Source organism: Vanellus vanellus (genome assembly GCF_965231255.1).
Source record: "Vanellus vanellus genome assembly, chromosome: 2".
Classification (NCBI taxonomy): domain Eukaryota; kingdom Metazoa; phylum Chordata; class Aves; order Charadriiformes; family Charadriidae; genus Vanellus; species Vanellus vanellus.
Genome location: NC_138906.1, coordinates 28,273,467 through 28,292,438, shown reverse-complemented (window position 1 = coordinate 28,292,438; position 18,972 = coordinate 28,273,467). Strand labels below are relative to the sequence as shown.

Genomic DNA, 18,972 nt, shown 5'->3' with positions numbered 1-18,972 from the left:
ATCCCACATTTTCAACTGTACAGTTAAATTCAGGATGTTGGTCAGACCTAGCGCCTAATTTTTCAAGGTGATATGGGTTCACAACTCTGACTGAAGTCTCCCAGAGCTGCAGGGTCTCACAGCCTTTATTCAGCAGCCAAAACTGAGTCACACAAAATTACAGAGTGCTTTTCAAAATGCAGTCCACCACTCCTTCAAGTCTTTCTCATGGGAAATGCAGATACCATACCCATTTACTGTATTTCACAAGAAAGCCAAAAGTGTAATGAAGGTTTGGCTAAGATTTGTAAATGGGAAATGTGATGTAAGTATCTTTATTAGTTTGCTTTTACAAAATCTCAAAACAAAAGGTCACTTTCAGTAAAAATCACATCCCAACTAGGATTCTCAGCACTGATTTGAATCCAGCAAGGATTTTACTTTTTAACTTAAATGCTTACAATTTAAAGACTCTGTGTTTCCATATATGAGAGGAGATTAGCATATACGTCATTTGATGTGCATGCTGTCAGACAGCCCAAAACACCCATAGAAACAGGGATATCCTTGTTCACTTCAGTGTGACAACACCCATGCAATATCAGTTTATGTATCTTACTCAAATTATGACCCTGGTATTCCTGGAACTACATATACATTCCTGAGTTCCAGGTTGCTTTTTTGATAACTTCCTTATCACTGCTTCTTAAGCTTCAGCATACACAGAGTATGTAAGTAACAAGTATGTAAGGAACAAGTTTTTAAGTTTCCACACAGCATGTCTGGAATGGAAAGCAGAGGGAAAACTGGCACTCCAGCAGCTATCCCAGGGGAAAGCACTGCTCTCCCACTCAACTCTCACTGAAAGCTAGTAAGGTCTGTTGTGGTGGTTACCAAGTTTTCTCTTGGCTAGAGTATCTTCTAATGGTTTACAGTAGATTTATTGCTTGATCTGAATATTAAAATTTCAGAATATTCCTCAGGTACTGAATGAACCAGAGAGTAAGCTTATATTTCTTTCTGGGAATAGGACGTCCCCAAATATTTAACCCTATTTAAAAATGTACTAATAATGACTAGCCAAGAAATAGAAGGCTTGACAATTCACACTTCAACAGTAGTTGTGTGAGTGTGTAAGAGGAAATTACAACGCTTCTGATGATTTTATTTTTCAGTTCAGTGACTACTAGATGAGCAGTATATTGAAAAATTAATTTGGAAATGCCAATGTGGATAGAGTAAAAAAGAATATTAAAAGAATAAAAAGAAAATATACTAATACTGCAGAGTGAAACTGTGCATATTTTGCTAGAGTCTATTTTAGCATGAGATTAAAGCAATTCCACAAATAATGGAGAGCTTCCCTTGTTTAGGCTGTTTTTAATGTTCCAGCAACATTGCATTGATGATTTATCCATAATTAGACTCCTGTTATCATATGACACAAAAATATTGTACTTACCAGGATGCAATGGCCAACAATTTTAATTGTGCAGTGCAACATGTTTTCACAGAATCACAGAATCACAGAATTATCAGAGTTGGAAGGGACCTCTAGAGATCATCTAGTCCAACTCCCCTGCTAAAGCAGGATTGCCCAGAGCACATTACTCAGGACTGCATCCAGGTGGGTCTTGAAAATCTCCAGGGAAGGGGACTCCACAACCTCCCTGGGCAGCCTGTCCCAGTGCTCTGTCACCCTCACCGTAAAGAACTGTTTCCGTGTATTTGAATGGAACTTCCTATGTTCTAACTTGTGCCCATTGCCCCTCGTCCTGTCACTTGGAACCATTGAAAAGAGCCTGGCTCCATCCTCCTTCAACCCACCCTTTAGATACTTGTACACCATAATAAGGTCTCCCCTCAGCCTTCTCTTCTCCAGGCTAAAGAGTCCCAGCTCTCTCAGCCTTTCCACATAAGGCAGATGCTCCAAGCCCTTAATCATCTTAGTTGCCCTTCGCTGGACTTGCTCCAGCAGTTCCCTGTCCCTCTTGAACTGGGGAGCCCAAAATTGGACACAGTATTCCAGTTGTGGCCTCACCAGTGCAGAGTAGAGGGGGAGAATGACCTCCTTTGACCTACTGGCCACACTCTTCCCTATGCAGCCCAGGATTCCATTGGCCTTTTTGGCCATTTTTTTTTGTTTTATTGTACTGTTTTTTTTATCAGGACTATTTTAATACACACTTTCATATTTATCTGGAGCTATTATGGTTTAGCCTGTGTTTATACATTTCATCAAATAAGAATACTCCCAAAGGCTTACTTGAGATATACTTACAGATAACTGTGGTTATCTTCTGTAGAGTACATTATGGAAACTCAATCTTTATGAGATCAACTTATTAATACCTGTGAATTCACACTTCAGTAATAATAGTCACACCATTAGAAACAGGAAACAAACTTCCCTTGGGTAATCCGAAACACCAGGGGGAAGCGTCATTCCAGTAATACCATAAATTCTGCATCTCTTCTGAAAGAGTGGCCAGATAATACTGTAGCAAGTCCTCTTCTAGATGATGTCCCTTGTCTTAGCTCAGTATTTCCTAGGCTAAATTTCTCATTCAAGTTCCTTTATGTCAGACACCAAAATAAAATAAATTTTTCCAGACCTGATGAAAGAGATGCTGAGTGGGAACAACCAGAGAAACAGAGTGCTTTGTAAGATCAGCCTCAGACAAAATAACCCGGAGTAACAGTTCAAGGCTATTGTTCTGAGCAGAAACTCAAGCCACCACATCCACTTTACCAAGTGTTCTGCTACAGTCAACTGTATCAAGCGCAGCTGATTTAAAACAATTAGCAAAAACACCTCATCTTCACCCAGAGTGGTCCACACTTAAAAAGAAAAGGAGTATGTGTACGAGTTCAAATCCCATGACTAGCGTAAGAGTTACAGGTGAAGCTAGAGCAACCATTAGAGAGAAAATTAACTCTATCTCAGCTGAAACCAGGACAATAATTCAAGCGTCTGTCAAGTTTGTATACGTAATATTGTGAATTCAGTAGAAAAGCTAAAGACTGAGTTACCAGTATATGTATACGTACTGAATGTTTTAATTAGTAACGCAACTGATTTCAATATAAGTGGACACATGGTTGGACTTGATGATCTTAAAGGTCTTTTCCAGCCATAATGATTCTATGATTCTCAGGGTATTGTGTTTCTTAGGAGGTCTTATCCAAAACTTTTAAATTGATCCATCTTGTTCCACTAACTCCCCTCCCATATTCCTACAGAAAAATGTAACTATTTTCTGATTCTGCTGAAACATATTTAGGCCTTAAAAGTTGTATTCTTTTGGTAGCATTCACTTTTTTCTGACTTTTCCCAAGTTGTCCACCTTTTCCCAGGTGCTCTTCTCCACAGCAGGGCTGCTCGGAGTAAAGGCAGCCATGGCGTAGGGTGGCAGATGCCCTGATGATACCTTTCCTCTTTTTTTTCCCTCTGCGTCAGCAGCTCTCATAACAGATGGCACATGCTCTTCCACAGGAACCGCTATGGTAGCCAGCTGAGGCTGGAGAAGGACATTTTTTTGCCTAGCTATATCCTTTAGATCTGTGCCCACCCTGAAAGTTCACCTCTATTTCCTCTGCAACAGTGCACTTGGCTGAAGATTACTACTCTCCTACATAGTAAACAGCCTCCTGAATTCAACATGCTCTAGTGACAAGCTTTTCAAGATAAACACTTTTGAGTGATATTTTATCACAGTTTGAGTCCTAGCTTTTTTCCCTGAAGGGTACAGCTATATTCCAAAGTAGTTTTCTCCCTCTCTGCTATCTCTACATTCCCAGCCTGAGACACCCACAGTTAATCTCACGCAAACCTCTCGCTATTCTTCGGAAAAGCAATTTTGAAACCAGCGATCCTTTCTCCTTTTCCCTGGCTTTAAAGCAGTTAACACACAATTTCAGACATGGATAACAAAGACAGGGAATGAGGAAAAAAGGGTGTCTCCTGTTCAGGGCTGCTGGGTTGCCATGCACGTCCTGGTGTTTACAGCTCCAAGCAGGCTGCTGGCCACCCCCAGCTCCGGCAGTAAAACGATCCAGCTACTGTACTCCTGACTTTTGCAAACTATGAGCAGCAGAGGGGAGATTGCGCAAGCACTGGAGCAGCTGCAGGACCTTTCCCTCACTGAACTGGCAGCAGGGCTGGGCACGCCAGCCTGTTTGTGTGCTGCTCCACAACCTTTCACCTACTTCAGCTATTTTGGCCAGGCTGGGAGCCCTCGGCAACTTGACAGCTCCTGCAGCTGCAGCGTCGGGTGATAGAAAGACAAGAACAGGAAGATATGACCCTTGTTTGTAATGCTATTTCTGTCTTTTTTTTCCATGCAAAGGGCCACATAAATACTTAGAAAACAAATGTGTTAGTAGATTAAAGTATCAACCCAACTGCATAAAGGCAGACCCATCTGAGCACTTTGCCCACGGTACTGCTGGAAATTTCACAAAGTGCTGTGAATACAGCTCAAGTCCTTCAGTCATCAGACTGTTCCTTCCGCTTACATTCAAAACTTTCTAGTACTATCATTATTTTCCACCCTGACTTACTGCTCCTCCTGGTTCATCATTTACCCTTCCTTACAAAAGCTGAATTAGAAGCTGCCATTGTCCCTAGTAGAAAACATTAGTCTGATTTCCCAAGGAAAAAATAATGTTGCCTCTTCACCTGCTTGCCAAACCATCCCTCCTCACCATTTCAACCAAATTTGAATAGATAATCAACTTCCTACAAACTTTGTACAAACTGCCAGATGGTTTAGGGAGGAGAGATTCAAATTTTGGTCCACATTGAGGAAACAGCAGCAGAAACTCAGCCAAGACTCATTCTACGAGAGATCAGCAACCCCAACAATTGTCATCACACGTATTCTGGCTGGTCAGGAGAGGGCACCCACTCCAGCACTGCATATTGTGTCTCCAATGCTTGTTGGCAGGTGGGTTAGGAAGAAAAGCCTTGAATGTCCCCATGGAGAAAAAGGTAGGGCAAAATCAGCCAAGACACTTTCTATTAGACATCAGCAACATGGCCAGTTATTATGTATTCTGGCTGGTCAGGCTCAGACCTAAGTACAGCACGTTGTGTCTCCAGCAGTGGGGAGGACGTAAGGAACATTGAGGAGGGAGACAGCTGATTGCGATGGATAGCTTTTAGGGGACAAATGGACAGGAATCTGGGCTTCATTTGTTCCACTCTTCTGGACCCAGCTGTTGTGCAGAAAAGCAGAATGTTAACGCAGCTCCATTTTCTTAAGAATAGTCAGCAAAACATTACTGTGACTGAGCAACTGAAAGCATTGTTACTGGTGCCCCTGGGCACTTCAGAAGAGGAAAGTTAAAATATTAAAGCAGCAGAAATGAGACCCCACCTGATGAATGCTGCAGTTCAGAATCTGGCACTGTCCTTCACCATCAAAATGCTGTTCTCCGAAACCTGCACTTACAACTGTCACGTGCACTGGGGCTTCAGGAGGAGGGGGGAAATGGTGGTTTGGAGAGGAAGTAAAGTGAGAACAAACAGTACTGCAGCCAGGATAGAGTGTGGAGTGGTTACAATTTTCACAGCCTAGTCTTCTTTGCACGCGGCTTGGCTGACATTGAATCCTGATGTATTGGCACCTTTGAGCCTAAAACTTAGCTGTCTTGGCCAATATTCAGGACATCCTTAACAATTATTTCCCTAATATATCATTTATGTTTACAGGAATGGAAAGTTATATTCTTCAGAACCTACTGTAATATATAATCCATCATATAAAGAGTGAGAAGCAAATTTGCATGATGGAGACAGACTTCTTCCTGAAGTTCAGTGGAGTAATAAAACTGTTAGTTGACACACTGCTGATGTGTAAAATTCTTGTAGAAGTTTGTTTTGACTTGAAAAGCATCCAGGAATCACTGGAGCCTTGCCCTTTTAATAATTGGGGAAGGCAACACGTTTCCTATATTTCCTGCAACTACAATTGTACTGTTTGTTCAGAGCTAAACTAACCATGTACGATTTTCATTCATCCCTTATTGCATATAACTACCAGGAAAACTTTGAGAAAACAAGTTGCTGTAAGAAAATGAATGTAAACAACAGGAATTATTCCTAGTAGACTACCTATCCCTATTCAGAACAGAGTGTGTAAAGGTTATTCAAGTTACTTATCAGGGTTGTCACACCAGCAGATTAAAATAAAGTATCTGAATAGGAAAAGAAATAGTGACCTTATAAACTAGAATAACTGCCTAGTGCGGAGGACTTTCTTGACTCTGATATCATGGCAAAGTGTTAATCTTGAGATTCCTGCTTGCGATTGATTATCGGCTTCAAGAAGAAAACAAAGAAACAAAACAAAAAGTACCCCCCACACACTCCATAATTTAAACAAATTTGTATTTTTACTTCTGTGAGTCATCTGCAACTTGGAGGCAAACAAAGTTAAAACAGTCAAAAGCAAACCCCAACATCTATTCTCAAATTTTCAACCTCTGGCAAGCACAGGAAAAATAAAAATGGTTACATTTATTATTATTATTTGTCTTCATTTTGCTTCATTTCATATTTCATATGCCAACATTCAATCACTGTGGTAAAACATAGTATATCTGATGGAACAATAACAGAGTAACTCTCCCAATAAAATAATAAAACAGTGAGCAATAAAATAATAAAACAGAAAGTACAGTGGGAATAGAACAGTAAGCAGAGATAACAGATATAATGACTAGGAAGACAAAAATGAGATAAAGTTCAAGAAAATAACTAACGATAAGGTAATGTGTTCTCCTCAGCCTATTAAACATTAAAAGATGAATTTGTTAGGAACGTATCTTCCTTCCCATTAAAAAAGCATACATATTTGTGTATGTGTGTAGAAGCATATAAAAAAATGGATTGAGGAGTTATATATTATTAAGTATATTAAGTATATTAAGTATTAAGGCTATATTATTTTGTAATGCTGTTTTATTGCTGCGTGCTCCTGCTGTTACCAACCAAGATTTGGGATGTCAGGATGTCATCCGCTGACGTTAACTCCATTTTTCAATGCACCATGCAAAGCCTGCCCTCAGTGTAGTGGCCTGGGCATCTTGGGAAAAAGCCAGGCAGCACTGGAGAGCAAAGTCCCCTCTCCAGCGGAGGGGTGTGCAGGCTTTTCCCAGCTCATCTGTGACCCTGGAAGATGAACCGACCAACTGTTCAGTCAGTCACCTCTTAGGTCAGCCCTAGAGAGAGTAAATAAGGGTGGCATGGCGATTTGGGACCAGTGCGTCACCAAAGCAGTTGTCTGCAGATATTTGCTCACCACTAATCCAGGTCACAGTGATGACCTACATGTCAAGCACCCTGAAACCCTGTGGCCCGGATCTAATTTTGCTCCCTTTGCACCTCCACGTACCCTCCGCACCCACTCTGGCCTGTCAGTGCTTCCACCGCCAGGTCCCTGCGCTTCATGCAAAGGCATCGCTTCCCCTCCGGTTAATGCCCAAAACACCGTGGCACCCCTCAGGGTTGGCAATGCAGCTGGCGCTACGGCTGCCGCCCACCACCGCCCGGGCCGGGCCTGCTCCCCACAGCCCTGGGCAACCCGCCCGGCTGCTTCTAGAGGACCGAATTCTCCCCGAGCGGCGGGAGGAGCGCGGCGCCCTCAGATCCTGGCGAGGCCGCCCCGCCGCTGACATTGCCCGGCTCCTGCCCGGTAAACAAGGTCACACCGGAGGCGGCGTAGGGCCAGCACCCCTCCCCGCCCGGCTCCCGAGGCTCCCCCGCGGGGCTGGTGACCCGCCCGCTGACGGCGGGGACAGCGCGGGGGGGGAGGGGGGAACGGGACGAGGGGACGACGGGGGAAGGGGGGGGGGAGACGAAGCCCCGCCAACGGGCTGTCACGAGCCGCCCGGCGCGTGGAACGTTCCGTTAGGGGCGGCGGGGCGTGGCCTGCCGGAGCTCCCCCCCCCCGCCTCCGCGGATGATTGTAAATAGAGGCGGCACGTGAAGCCGCCCGCCACAGGCGAGGGGACAGCGCGAGTTCTGCTGGCATCTACCGAGCGCCCACTGACCAACCCACACGCTTACCGGCCACCGACCGACCCACTACCCACCGACCCACCGACCGACCGACTGACTGACTGACTGACTGACCGACCGACCGACCGACCTGACCGCCTCCCCGGGAGCGATGAAGGCCGCCCGGATCGCACTACGCACCGCCGCCCCCCTGGCAGGAGCCAGCGGCGGCAGCAGCAGCAGCCGCGGCCAATTGCCGCGGGAAGTGGAGCAGTTTTCCCGTTTCTCCCCTTCCCCGCTCTCCATCAAGCAGTTGCTGGACTTCGGTGAGAGGCGGGGCGACCACGGGAGGGGAGGGTTGAGGAGGGGGCGGTCGCCGTATCGCCTCTAGCTTGTGGCCCCGCTGAGGGGCGAGCTCCGGGGGGCTGCGGGCGGGAGAGGGGGTGTGGGGGCGGCGATCTCCCGCCTGGAGCGGTCCGGGCTCTGCCTGTGCTGAAGGCTTCGCCGTCCCCCAGCGCCAAGGCGGAGGGAGGGGAGCGATCGCCGCTCGGGGACCAGCCAGCCCCGGAGGTGATGGCCTGGGGGGGGGGGGGGGGAGTCCTCCCCGCCGTCGCCAGCCCCGGGGCTGGACACCCCCCCCCCCCCCCCCCCCCAGGCGACCACCTCGGGCACGCACCGGCCAGTTGCCGGGCCATGGTGACCTGTGGACCAAAGCTGAAGATACGCCACAGCTCTATTTCGGTGGTGTTAATGGGACGGGGGCGGAGGTGGGGGGAGAAGGGGGAACTAAGAGTTAAATCAGCTAATGGTTGTTTTCGTGCGCTGCGGTACACGTTATCGGGGAGGAGTCATTAGTCCTGATGGAGTGAACAAGCTGTACCCTGATCCGATTACCGCTTTGGCAGCTGTGAAGTCTGTGCTCACACGACCTTTTCAGACGTCACCCCGAAGAAGCTCGTGTTTACAAAGTGCTTCTTCTAGAGGATTACAAATAAGTCCCGTGTCTAAATGGGAAATGTACAAGTATTCCTCCCAGGGACAAGCTGTGTCTTGCTGTCACGTAAACAACGTTCAGCACAAACATACACATACACTTAGGAGACCTGGCCAATAATAGTATCGTGACTGCAAAGCCATAGCCCTGAAGCGTGTGGAAAGACAGTGGATTGTACTTGAAACTTTTGTTTTGGATTTATTCATAGGCTCAACTAATGGATGTGAGAGAACTTCATTTGCATTTTTGCGACAAGAACTTCCTGTGAGGTTTGCAAACATACTGAAAGAAATTGATCTTCTTCCTGATAAATTGCTAGGAACTCCATCAGTAAAATTAGTAAAAAGCTGGTAAGTAAGAACTACTTGAATTCAGCCTGTAAAATAACATAGCTTCAACTTGGTTGTCATAAGTTTTTCTGAATAGTAGAAGACAATAACAGAATACATTAGGAATGCAGTTCCTTTATCAAAGCTGAACTGCAAGGTGTTACACATTGTCCTTTTCTAGTATACTAAAATTAAATTGAAAAACAGCATGGTTATATTATTATTTTTAAGTTGCTTTAAGAAAAACCGTAACAATTCCAAATGGCTGGTAGAGCCAGTCTCACTTCTTACCTTTTAAGAAGGGAGAGAAGAAAACGTGTTCTGTTTTCACATAGCATTACAGGCCCCCAGAGCAACACAAAAATGGGAAAGCAGGCTGTATACTTGTTTGTCTCTCACTGATGGAATTAGTAACAGAGCTTCTGTTCCACAGCATGTTGCCTTGGCCTGTGCACCGAGTGTTTGGAATTCAGTTGATATAATCTCTGCAGTTGACACAGTGGTTGAATTTGATTTAACCTTGCTTTACTGGCACAGTTGCACTTTTGCAAGGATGGCTGGCATAAAGGGCAAAAGTATTAAAGTGAGATCCAGAAACTGTTCTTAATCTAGCAAACAGCTGTGCCTTTGCAGTATGCGTCAAGGCTGTCAGATGTTAGCACAAGAGGCTCAAGTGCCAAAGCTTGTGCCAAAGCTGATTAGACTTGAAAAAAATTTTGCTTAGGTGGTTTCCTGATCAGTATTATCATTTGGATCTTCTTTTGAAACACCTCCCAAGAATTGTAAGGGCTTAGATTCCTCTCTGGGTGGCAGGCACAAGAAACAACTTCTGAAACTTCTAGGCTTCAGGCAGTCAGGAAGTATCCATCTGTGATTCCATACTTGGATGGAACTTTGATGCTTCAAAGATACTTCAAACTTCTAGCTGACTTGTTAGGAGTAATGATTGGGCATGACAAAGTATTTTTATTGTTCCTAGACTAATAAAAATCAAATGAATAGCATGTATTTCTTGTGTTTCTTTTCAATAGGTACATCCAAAGCCTAATGGAGCTTGTTGAGTTCCATCAGAAAAGCCCAGAAGACCAAAAAGTCTTATCTGAGTAAGCTTTTCATTTGTTTCTTTGAATTTTTCATGTCACGGTCTACTTTTCATAATCTAGTCAGTTTAGAATGACAGCTGTTATGAGCTGAATTTGATAATCTAGCATGAAGTGCTGTGCATAGAGCAAGCTGGTTTAAATCTCTGATCCTGTTTAGCAATGTTGCAAATAAATATGACCCACTGCAGCTCAGTTTCAAGGGCACAGTGCCCCTTGAACTGTCATGACAGAAGTATCAACAAAAACTATCTGTGATGTCACATCCCTGCTTCTTTCCAAGATGTCAGCTAGGGGTCTTTCCCTTCCTCACATTCCCCTCTGCTCAAACTATTACGACTGAGTAAACAGGCAGTGACTTTGACATGGCTAACAATTACACCTTTTGTATTAAAAATACCAAATTCTTCTGGTTTAGGTCAGTGAGGAATTACTTTTAAAAGAATGAAAAAATAGACTATTTAATATTAAAGGTTGTTATGCACTTATCTGTGCTGCTGCTGGATTAGATAATGACATTGTACAAGACTTGCCTCTATGCAGTCTTGGAATAATCTAAAAAGATATTTATTTTTTTTTTTACCTAGCTTTATAGATACATTAATTAGAGTCCGAAACAGACATCATGATGTGGTTCCTACAATGGCACAAGGAGTAATTGAATACAAAGACACTTTTAAAGTAGATCCTGTCACCAATCAAAACATTCAGTACTTTTTGGATCGTTTTTACATGAGCCGTATTTCAACCCGGATGCTAATGAACCAACACAGTAAGTAGAAATTTTTACTTCAGGAAAAACTTCAACCTATTGAGAAACATGTTAATGTAAACACTTCATAAAACTGTTGGGGATCTGCCTCAGGTGACTTTGTCTGACACTGAAAAGTTAGAAACTGAATGTATGACTTATGGAAGTAATGGGGAAAACTTGTTTTCTAGACTACAGACTAATTGTAATAGGTCTTGTGTGGAATATGTAGGGATCTCATTCTTTACATCTGAAAAGCCTTTAAGTGTTGAACTACAGAAAAGCCAACAAAGTTTGCTGGCAGTAGATAGCATTTTTAACTTGCAAAAGGCATAAACAGCACTCAGTATTTTGTGACTGTACATTGTGATCGCACTGTATTAGTCTAAATTTAAGGCTTTATTTTATACTACCTTATTTGGGATTAAATACAGTATTTGTTTTGATCTCAAACAGCCCTTCTTTTTGATGATAAATCCGGCTCAGGGCACCCAAGGCACATTGGAAGTATTGATCCTTGCTGTGATGTTGTTGAAGTAGTAAATGGTATGTATTCTCAGATCCTTAACATTTCTCTTTGCGATCAATATTTATATCTGATTTCAAGCAATTTGGGTAACCGATGTGTTGTATAGGATAATGACTGTTTTTTACTGAAATTGCTGAAAGCGGTCTGTCAAAACATGAGCTTTTTTGGACAGAATTTAAAATACAAGGTAGCAGTAAAAAATGTGTTGGAATGTGGCAAGTGGCAGATGAGGTAGAAGTGAGTTGACTGTGGTGTTGACATTGGCCTTACCTACTGATAGGTAACAGATGTGTCTGTTGTACAGAATTATCAAATTGTACTGAAGACTTGTCCATGCTGCTGTAATTGCCTATTTGTTCTCAGTTTTTAATGCACACAGTGGATGCAATGTTATAATTCCTTTGAGACACAGGCTTAGTTAGTCTGTAGCACCTCAGCAGCTGATGCAGTTAAAAATTATATTTTGCCATGGATTAGAATGAATTTCTGTGGTGTTTGTTACATTTCACATATTTTATTTAAATATTTCAGATGCTTTTGAAAGTTCCAAGATGTTGTGTGACCAGTATTACTTAACATCTCCAGAATTGAAACTTACTGAAGTGAATGGTAAGATGAGAGCTTTTATGTCTGTCTTTCTATTGGTAGCCAAACTGCTGCTTTTACTGAATCAAAAGGCGCGCAATTCTATAGCCATAACAGTACATACCAGTTGATGTGTCTTGGGCTCTTCATTTTCTGTTATAAACACCTCATTTAATCCCCTGTTTTAGAACTTGGTTGTCATTGTATCTTAAACACTAGATTTTCTGAAGTAATATTTACGAACTTGAGAGAAATAAGACTAGCCTCTACTTAAATTAACATGATAAGTTGCTAAAGAGGAGATCTGTATCTGGGGTGAGAAGTGGGGCTGACCAAGAAACACAGTTTCTGGTCCAAACTGTCTGCACGTGTCTAATCTTGGGCAGTGTGCTTAATCTCTAAAATTCTTTAATTATAAAATGGAATTAATACTTGACTCTTTCAGTTTATGTGAAAATAAACTGATTTTAAGCAAGTGGCAATTAGAATCTAAACACTATTATGAGTGTCAAAAGTTGTTTGCTTATTGGGGGGGGAGGGGCAACCCCAAAACTAAGACTTATTTTCTTGTTTGTTTTGGCATACAACTTCCCTATTGTAGAATTTGGGATACAACACAGAAATTCCATCACTCTTTTAAATCTTGCTTGTCTTTTTTTCCCCTTCATCTAGGAAAACTTCCAGGAGAGCCAATTAACATTGTATATGTTCCGTCTCACCTTTTTCACATGCTTTTTGAGCTCTTTAAGGTATGTCAGTATAAGCTGTTTTTTCCCTTAGTAGTTTGAGGTGGAGTGTCAATATTTAAAATCTCTAGCAAGATCTGAATGAAGTAAAGGTTTGCATTGGACAGTGAGACTTCTAAAATTTTTTTATTTGGGGAAATAGCTTTGGCAGCATTTGGCAGGAATGATTGCTGGTTTTAGGAGAGTATTTGGACATTTTTGTATGGTGTAAATGGGACAGGGTAAGGGAGGGAGAGTAAAAGTGGGACATGGGGTTGTGATCACCACTAGCCATCTGCTTTTAGGGATTACTACCCTGGTGCCTTCTCTGTGGAGTGGGCGGTGCATCTTGAAGTCGTGAATGAGGCTGAACTAATGTGCTGCCGACATAAGGTGCAGAATTCTGGCAGTGTTTAGCAACTGCTGAACTCTGCTCTTCTCCAGATACCTGGTGGCTTTAAGGGAGTTATGTTATTTAATTTACATTGGCTGTGTTATATTGGGCAGGAACAGTGTAATCTTTCAAGCACAGAAGAGTCTTGGGTATGCTTAGTCACTTTTAGGTGTGAGATCTCTTCTGTTCCCGTTACACTAAATTGCTAACTGTATTGCTTGAAAGCTAGGCCCTGATAGGAATGCAGGGCAACTGCTCAGCCTCTGCATAACAGGGGTGTGATTTTAAGTGCATAGATCCAACACTTCCTGATAATGGTAACCTTCATTTCCATAGAATTCAATGAGGGCAACTGTTGAATTCCAAGAAAACAGTCCTTCCCTTTCTCCAATTGAAGTAACAGTTGTTCTAGGACAAGAAGACCTGGCAATTAAGGTATTGGTCTACTACAATATGGGCTTAATGTAATCTTTATGATTGCATATGCTGCTGCAAATTCTATTAGAAATTGGAGCCTCTGACAGCATATGAAAGATACTATCCATGAGTCTTCTGTTAATTGTGCTAAATGGAGGCTATCATCTGGTTGAAAAATAACAAGCTGCAAAACAAATGTTTGCATTTCTTACTGTTGGAAGGGTTTGTCCAAATAACAGCATTTTAAATACCATTCTTAGTACATGGTTGCAGTTAACTTTATTCTTTCTTAACTCAGATCTCAGACAGAGGAGGTGGTGTTCCAGTCCGAAAAATTGAGCAGCTGTTTAGCTACATGTATTCCACAGCACCAAGGCCGAGGATGGATGATGGTCGAAATACCCCTCTTGTAAGATATTTTCAATACTCATTTTGCTAATAAGGCTGCTAAAAGTGTTTGGACAGGTTGGTAGGTTAATAAATTATGAAATGCTATGTCCACCCAAGTGCTCTGTGGGGTATGCAAAGATTATTGAGCTTTATAAATGTGAATTAACACTTTCTGAAACAGACTTTTAATAGCTAGCTCAGTGGACAAAAATATGCTTTTAGAGGTATAAAGAAAGAAGAACATTCTATCCTGAATCTAACCCTGGGTTTTTTTTTCCTTATACTCCAATGACAGTAATTTACTTGGTCTCCACTCTCACTCAGTCCTCAAACTTACTATAAATTGTGCTATCTTTATGGAGGCACGCACAACTGGGATAGGCTTAGACTATTGTTTATCTACCAGTAGCAAACTCGTTTTACTAATCAAGCTGTACTAGCGAAAACAAGGCAGGGAAAATACATATGTGCAAGATGTATACATAAACCCTCCCTCTTTCATGGAGATTTGTTTTTTCTTTCTAGTAGCTTTGGGTTTTTTAATGGTCAGTTTCAATATTCTGTATGAAACTGATTAGAGATTTCTGTTTTCTGTTAAGAGAAGAGTAAGTGTGAAGAACTTTCTGACTGTTTAAAATCTCTGAACACTTTCCAGCTATTTAATTTTAAGTCGTAAGAGCTAGTAAAAAAACAAACAAACAAAAAACCAAAACAACAAATTAATCTTGTCTTGTACTTTATTTTTAGGCTGGCTTTGGGTACGGCTTGCCAATTTCTCGTCTGTATGCTAAATACTTTCAAGGAGATCTAAACCTCTACTCCATATGTGGTTATGGAACAGATGCTATTATCTACTTGAAGGTATATATTTTGATTTGGTTAAACAAAAGATAGTGTTGATAGTTACCTCACTGCATTAATGGTAGTTACTTAGTATCATTTTAAAGTAAACAAATTCTCTGCTCGTGAGTTGAAAAGCTCTCACTTTTATTAAGAAATGCCAGTAAGGCTTGTAAAGCTGAGTGACCTTTATAATTCTAGATACGTTAACTAGTCTACTTGAATAACTACTAGTGGGAGCCTCATTAATTTTTAGATTGTATTAGGATTTGTTACCTACTGGTTCATGGAATACAAAGTACTGGGAGAAAGCGAAGTAACATAAACAGAATGTTGTGAGCAACAGATCTGGTTTCTTTACTCTGACAACCAGAAGGTCTGTATAAACTAATCCTTAAAGAATCTAGTACCTGGCCCTATTGAACATCTGCCATATAGCCCATATATGGGATTCAGATATCAGTAATCTTGAATACCTGACATATAACATGCACTGCTGCTTTTATAAGAAACCTAGAATAAAGGCCTACATATTCTTTTCTACTTTTTGCAATTATTCATGGGGAAAAACTTGCTTTGAATTTCTTCTGCTAAACAAAAAACATTGTTCTAAGCACACTGAAGCAAAAGGAAGAGACACAAAAGGAAGATATGGTTCAGCTATATACATGTTACATTTCTATTTAACAGTTTCCCTATAGAATATGAATTGTTTTTTAACTGCAAAATATGGAAGGAGGAAGGAACATTTTAAAACTTCTCTGGAATTTTGTAAATATAAGTTATTTTCCATGGCTTCCAGAACTATCTTGAAAACAGGTTACAGAGTAACTCTTAAGGCCTATAAAAATGTGTAAATATGATTTGATATTACTCCATTTGTCCTGCCAAATTGTCAAAAGCAAACATAAATACTGAAGCACACAAACTACTGCATCTACTGTCAAAACATTTGTGTAAATAACTTTATTTTGTAGTGTCACTGGTTTAATGCTTGGAACATACTGCATGAATTTTTGTAAAGTGGCATTATTGAGAGGTGGAAACCAAATAACTCTTTTCCTTCTTGATTTTAGGCTTTATCAACAGAATCAGTAGAAAAACTCCCAGTTTTTAACAAATCAGCTTCCAAGCATTACCAGGCTACCTCAGAGGCGGATGACTGGTGTGTCCCAAGTAAAGGCCCAAAGAATGTATCGCAGCAGAGTGCAGCTGTCTGAAGAGAAGTTGGTATCCAGGCACCCAAAGGGATCAAGCTGGCTTCTCAAGAGACTAGCGTTTGGAAGTATTCCTCTACGTCCAAATAAGCAAATTCTTCACTTTCAGGACTGGCAGAAGAAGAAGATAAGAATGTTATAGCTTAGGCTGTATGCACTGAATGTGAAATATTGCTGTGGACTTCAGAATAAGGAAAATAGGAGCACATATGTCTTTAAAGAAGAGTTGTGTATAGAGGAAAATCAGACATTTTTTTTTTTCTTATGATCAAAGACTTGATGTGGTAGAGGTGTGCAATTTTTTGAGTCCTGTTTAATGCTTGAATTCTGAATACTGATAAACGTCAGTTATATTGGTGTATATTTTTTTCCTAGAATAGTTTCAGCTGTTCATCTTGTTACAGAACTTCTCAGGTAGATAACATCTGTACTTTAAAGCTGTATTTATAACCTTTGGAAAAAGATCCACTTAACACGGCAGTCTTGTAGCAAGATACAAACAGCATTCAAATACAGCCTGACTGGAAGGGAGGGAGCCCTGGGAGGTAGGGAGAAAGTATTTTCTGTATATAAAGAAGCCCCATTTAAAAAAAAAAAAAAAAAGTATTCCAGTCATAATTCTTATGTGATACCTTGCTGTGTGAGTTACGTTGCTAGATATTTTTTATGTTCAGCTGTTCATGGAAAAACTAGCCAGTAATGTTCTTATGCATAAGGTAACTGAGAAGGAAATTGGGATATTTTGGCAAGTAACTGGAAACAAATGGGAAGCTACTTGGTTATAGCAGCTTTAAGGTTAGGCTACACCTAGCCTACATCCCTGCGCTCTAGAAAGTATATGCCAAGTCAGTCAGGATTTTCCAAGAACTAAAGTCAGATGTGCAAGTTGAATGGAAAGGTTTTGGTGATATGTGTTGTGTAAGCATGACGTGAGAAACAACAGCATGTTTAGAACGTGGTCTTGTGGTTCCTCTTTGTCATGCTGGTAGAAGATAAGTGGCTCAGTAGACTAAACCAAAATACACCTATCATCTTTGTCAAATTTGTATTGGACCACACTAGCTCAAAGAGGTATGTGGTGATTTGGCATCTTTGAAAGCTGTGATGAGCACTAAAGGTCTAGTTAAAAGGTTTTCAGGAAGAGTGGTGTTGGAACTAGAATTTTATTCTAAGAACTGTTGATTGCAATGGAAAGGGCTTAGGAAATGAGAAGCTTCAAAATATGAACAGCACTGAAAACTACAGAATAACTTTTATGAACAGCAAAATAATGGGGAATTGTCACAGGAACAGCGCCATCGGTAGAGGGCTGTTGGGAAAATATTCCATTCTCAATAAGCTTCTTGCTTTGCCATCTTTGTGCCTTTCCCCCCTTGTAAGCAAGGTAAACTTAATGACAGAATAGAAGTTAAACTATTGGACATGGCCAAACTGGCCAGTCAAAGTTCATCAGGGCTGTAATATACTTGAATTTTTTTTTATTAATTAACATGCTATCTTAAGTGTATATGATCCTTTGCAAGAAGTTGCAAATACAGTATTTAAAGCATCCTGCTCAGTCATATGAGTTTTCTAAAAGTTTTGTATTTGTTGCACAGAAAGCCACTCCATACCCTACTGTGAATATCAAATATTTTTTAATAGGAAAGAGAAAAAGGTGGAACTACCTTTGTGTTCTAGAAGTCCTGCTGGGATAAATTTCTCAATCAAAAATAAAATAGTATTCTGATATGCTTAATTTCTCTTAAAACCCAAATTTAGAAGTGTTGGTGATAACTACTGAGCATAATTACTTCTGTACTGCTTCAAGGCTGTTTTTATCCCAGTGAATAAGCTGCAGTCACCAAAGGTCACCAGATGATGTATCTGAGCTTGGCTCAGTGAATGAAATGGATAATAAAAATGAAGTATCTTTGTCTAGAATATACAGGTGTGAAAAAGCTGCCTTCACTGCCATAATATACTTGAATACTTGTTGATTTTTTTTTTTTTTTCTTTGTATAGAATACAAGGTCACAGAAACATACCTAGGTAGTCATTGTTGTCAAGTAAACACAAATTATACCTCTGTCTGCACCCACTAATGCTTGAACTTGAGTTGTGCTCTCATGGTATACTGTACACCTGAAACATGTACAGTCTGAAACTCCACGTGGGAGCTGTAACTTCTTTCTCAAAGCAGCTGGATCACACGGGTGCTGTAAAACACATCTGTGATGGTGTTTGCAGAGAGAAGCTGCTGAATGCATTCATAATGTAGACAGAGGTGTGTATAGCACTTAGGGAACCCATGTGGAATCTCTGTAGTATTAAAAAAAAAAATAAAAAATTACTTAAGGGCTGCCTACCTAGATAATACAGTACCTTTTTCAGCATTTATGGAGTTTTTATTCCTGAAAGAGCTATAGTTTTAAGCCTTTTACTTTGATGTAGATGTTGATATAATTTTATAATAAAAACTCTTAAATGGTTGTCTAGTACCTTTGTTTTCTTCTAAGAAGACTAGTGTGAGCAAGGGCCTCTTTATTTTAAGTCTTACCAAATGGAGTTGAGCAAAGCAACTTTCATACTATGTCAAATATATGTAGCAGGGGAGAGAAACACTGAAACAACAGTCTGATTACGCTTAATGTTGCATCTGCTGAGAGTTTAGTTAGTGCCTAAAATCAGTGCATCACCTCATACATCACCTTATTCTTTCTAATTAGGATAGCCCT

The 18,972-nt window shown here is 41.0% G+C and overlaps 1 protein-coding gene across 1 annotated transcript; it reads left to right on the top strand.

Annotated features, from left to right (window-relative positions):
• The first annotated feature begins 7,974 nt into the window (after nt 1-7,974).
• PDK4 (pyruvate dehydrogenase kinase 4) lies at nt 7,975-18,726 on the top strand. Its single transcript, XM_082499070.1, has 11 exons — nt 7,975-8,310; nt 9,187-9,328; nt 10,339-10,410; nt 10,995-11,179; nt 11,615-11,704; nt 12,219-12,296; nt 12,945-13,021; nt 13,728-13,826; nt 14,107-14,217; nt 14,946-15,059; nt 16,115-18,726. The coding sequence occupies exons 1-11, from the start codon at nt 8,157-8,159 to the stop codon at nt 16,256-16,258; spliced, it is 1,266 nt and encodes a 421-aa protein (XP_082355196.1). The 5' UTR covers nt 7,975-8,156; the 3' UTR covers nt 16,259-18,726.
• Nucleotides 18,727-18,972: the final 246 nt, after the last annotated feature.